Here is a 4,597-nt window from a genome sequence, read left to right as displayed (position 1 = left end):
ATATAGAATTAATTTAATATTGAAAGTTAAATAAAAAATAAAATTTACATATTACTGGAATATTGAAATAAAAATTGATTACATTGAAAATAACAATCACTTACATTGATGCACCAGGTATTTGAGGATGGTTTGGATCCAGATTCCTTATTCGACAGACTCAAAGAAGAGACTATATCTGAGAAGAAAACGCCCGTCGTCAAAACACCGAAGCCGCGAAAGGTCAGCAGCGAACTCATCTTCCATTTCTCATCAACAACTGTCAAAAGTATTTTTTTATTATATTTTGTATTATATATACAAACTGAGTAACTGCTGCTACAGGAGACTGCTGCTAAAACCACCAAGCGTCTCAGCGACAGCGGTTCAGAACGTCGACCGGCTAAAAAGCAGCGTCGAGAATCCAGTAACAGTAATGGTAATAGACTTGGTAGTATCAGTCCTACCCTGAACCATTCTTCGTCGGCTAGAAAAACGGGCTCGCTTCTCAATAGACCGGCAAATATCGCCAGACCCGTAAGTAATCAATATTATGACTTTGTTTTTATTATTAGCCTGATGCCCGATTCTGTTATTGTAGATTAATTTTAATTTCGATTCAATTATCTTTATTTTTTCTAGTTCTAAGAATTAGAAAAAAACATTAGAAAAATAAGTTGAATCAGAATTAACATTAATCTTTATTGGTAGAAACGGTCATATATAAGAGATTTATTTATCCTAGCCTGTGATTATTATTGATTAAAGTCTGACTGACAGAGAATAAATAGAATCTAATGATCTATTAAATGATCTGAATGCTACATAAATCTGATCTGAATATTGAAATATGTGTTTCCCAAATGAGTTTCCATCTTAATATTAAAATCGTAGAGTGTCATATCTCTGTTTTTGAGTGATTGATTCGTAAGTGGCGATTCATGGTTCAAATCCCGATTCTTATCCCATGTTTGTTCGCGATTTTATAAGAGATTGAAACATTACAGATTGTGAGTGAAGGAAGTAATTGGTTAATAATAATATTAAATTTTATTTATTCTCATATCATGCTCATAGTTATGCTTTCTTCATTCACAATTTTCAATTTACAATATATGTACAATATTTGGATACATGTAAAAAATTCAAGTTTGTTTATAAACATTTGGAATTGTACTTATATCACGCATTTAGCGTTAAAAGATATTTGTGAACATTATGTTACATAAAATCAAGAATCGAGTATGTACGCGTGACGATATTTCATCTATTCATACACACGCGACGCATACACGCTATACTCCAGTATCGTAGTTAGGCACATGGAACCCACCTGTTTTTTTTTTTATAATCTTGCCACCTATTGTTTTTATAATCTTAACGTCAATAAAAATTATAATTATATAATCCAAAGAATTAAGATTTATTTTTTGCATTAAATACATATCGGAATTATATTTAATTGTATGTTCCGGATAGGATTTATCAATAAGCGCATTAGACGCAATCTATGAATCCTAATTATTCAAAGATCTATCTAATTATTTTTAATAATTTTTTATTCTTTTTTAAGTTATTTTTAATTTTGAAAAATTTTTACGGTGTTATTGATGTATTATTTAATAATATTTTTATTATTAAGTGTGCTTTTGTTTATCTAAATATGCCGTAAAATAGAAACGAGGTATAACTTGTATATTCTAGAATTTGTCTAAAGAAAAAGTTCTATTTAGATATTTATAGCTAATAATTAGTATTTTATTTGAGACAGTTTTATTTATTTGAGACATTCTTTTATTAGAATATTCTTCTAAAATTCTACATAAAGAATAAAATACTATATAAAAGTAAAGAATATTTTTCTCGATTAATGAATCTTTTTAGAAATCTTTTTAGAACGTATACTTTTTTATCGAAATTTTTGAGAAATGTTTTCTCATAATTTTTTATTTTTTGCAAATATTTTAGCATTAAAAGATTTAATAAAAATTCTATTAAAATGAATTTTAAGAAATAATGAAATAATGAAATGCAGTTAATTACATTTTATTTCTAATTTTTTAACTAGAATTTTATTAAAAGTTACGCAGATTAAATCTAATTTTTTATCTTCAATAAATTGTGATTTTATTATTTATAACAGTTTCGATGTTTATGTACTATTGAAAATTTAAAGATTTAGATTATTAAATTAGATTAATTTTAAACATACATATGAATGAAAAATATTCGATCAAGATGATTCTTTGTGCTTAACAATATTTCTTGTGAATTTATATATCAGTTTAAATAGACCGCCTTAAAAATCTGTAAGTAATTTATTGCGAAAAATATATTACTTTAGCTAGGATTTGAGAACTCGGATTTTGTGAATTCCATGCGGATGTTCTCCTATTTCGATCATCGAAGTATTGAGAGAAATATCTATATGAAATTCAATAAATTCGCGTTCTCAATTTTCGGCTGAAATAATATCTTTAGATTAATTAAATTATTAGATTAATTAGATTAAATTAAATAAATTCCTTACGGAAGGAACATTTGTTATTGAAAAAATATATTTGAAGAATTATATAAAATTCGTGAAGTTATTCCTCTTTTTACAAAGAATAAATTAGGAGTAGCTATGTTTATTCCTATCATTATATATGCTTCTCTCAATATAATTTGTAAAATAGAAATTATGTAAACTTTCTCAAAATTTGTTTAAACAAACGGTTTTTTAGATACAGTTTAATAGTTATTTTATTTTGAGTCATTTTTTTATAATATGTATAATATTCTATATAAAGTATTTTTTTTCCAATTACGAATTTTTTTAGAACGTATATTCTTTCGTAGAAATTTTTGGAAATATTTTCTCATAATTTTTTATTTTTAGAGCTATAATATTTTAATATTAAAAAGTATAATAAGAACCTATTAAAATCTGTTAAAATAGGTTTTAAGTACAATTAATTGCATTTTGTTATTTCCAGAGTTATAAGTTAATGTTTTTTTTAATTAAATTAAGTTAAAGTTAATGTCTTATAAAATTAATAAAATTAAATTAAAAGTTGAAGGACTAAAGAATTAATTTAATAAAAGTTAAGAGTGAATTAACTTTTAAAAAAAGTTAATTTTGTAAATTATTTTAAGATCAGAATGTCTTAATTTTTGTTAAAATGAGATTACTTTAAATAACACTTACAAATATAGATTATTAGGTAAATTTAATTTTATATTCACATGTAAGTTACTTATATATAGTAAGAATCACACCATAAGGCATTTTGTCAAAATCTTGCGAAAGAAAAGGATATAACGTTATTTCTCTTTTTTCAACCATTATCTAACTTTCTTTAACTTCTGAAACGATTGCTCACACATGTTTATGACTATATTGACTAGATATTTGTAAAAATGTAAAAATATATGTAAAAATATACGTAAAAATGTAAAAAATGGATGGATGTGCAATGTTCTACAATAAGACTTTTCTAAGATTCATTTCATATTTATGCTGAATATTATTACTGAAATATAACGTTTATTATATCTAAAATTAGTGTGATTCAAATATAAGCGGGAATTGACAAAACCTATCGAGTTAATAAAACTGGCTACCGTATGGTGTAACTCTTATTATAGCTCTCTCATCATAAAATTATTGAACTTTTTCTAAATTAATTCTCTAATGTTTAAGACTTTATAGAAAAAAAATATTGGCATTAAGAGATATAGAAAAATTTTTAATTTAAAAAAAGTTGATAAATTAAAGTAACTAAATTAAGTTAAAAATTAGTGCATTTAAAATTAACTAAGTTGAGTTAAAAATTATTAACTTTTTCACTTTTTTTTTAATATTTAACGTTTTAACTAGTTATTACCCAACTCTGATTATTTCTATTTTTTTTATTAGAACGTTATCACGAAGTCATGAAGTCAAATTAATTCTAATTTTGTATCATTGATAGCTTACGATTTTCTTATTTACAACAGTTCAAATTATTATCTATAATAGGAAATTTAAAGATTTGGATTAATCATTTATTATGAAAGGTACATTTGTGTTATTGGAAGAAAATACATTTTAAAAATATCATAGAATTCTTAAAGTTGTTCGTCTTTTTATCAAGAAAATATTAGAAGTAGTACATGTTTATTCCCTTTCCGTAATATTCCTTTTCCTTGTTTCGCAGGTTACGCCACCTTTAGACGTCGAAACAATGTCGCAAACTCTCAGAGAGAAGAATATTCTTCCATCGACTTTGAAATTTGGTTTTCTCGGGCTCGGCATCATGGGTAGCGGTATCGTGAAAAATTTGATCAACAGTGGTCATAGTGTGATCGTGTGGAATCGAACGCAGGAAAAGGTATGTACCGACATTTTTTTTTCTTTTTTTCTGTAAGATCATGTGTGAAAAATTTCTGCCGATGACCACACTTACAGTATTTGTTATTAATTAAATAATGAAAATCTGTATATTTAATTACACACATACTATTTTAAAATTTTTATTTTTAAATATAGACTACCATTTGAAACAATAAGAGCAACAATAATTTAATGATTTAATATGTTTGATGTATGTGTGTGTATATATATATATATATATATATATATATATATATATAT

At 24.8% G+C, this 4,597-nt stretch overlaps 1 protein-coding gene across 1 annotated transcript in view; it reads left to right on the top strand.

Annotated features, from left to right (window-relative positions):
- LOC108694586 (putative oxidoreductase GLYR1 homolog) overlaps positions 1-4,597 on the top strand; it is a 47,291-nt gene that overhangs the window by 2,427 nt on the left and 40,267 nt on the right. Inside the window, exons 5-7 of the mRNA XM_018204164.1 lie at positions 107-222; positions 325-516; positions 4,161-4,334. Of these exons, the coding sequence (XP_018059653.1) occupies positions 107-222; positions 325-516; positions 4,161-4,334 (482 nt within the window). The remainder of the gene's footprint in view (positions 1-106; positions 223-324; positions 517-4,160; positions 4,335-4,597) is intronic.

The sequence above is a fragment of the Atta colombica genome, unplaced genomic scaffold, assembly GCF_001594045.1.
Source record: "Atta colombica isolate Treedump-2 unplaced genomic scaffold, Acol1.0 scaffold120, whole genome shotgun sequence".
NCBI classification, from domain to species: Eukaryota; Metazoa; Arthropoda; class Insecta; order Hymenoptera; family Formicidae; genus Atta; species Atta colombica.
The sequence above is the reverse complement of the archived record's forward strand: the minus strand, read 5'-3'. Positions and strand labels throughout refer to the sequence as shown.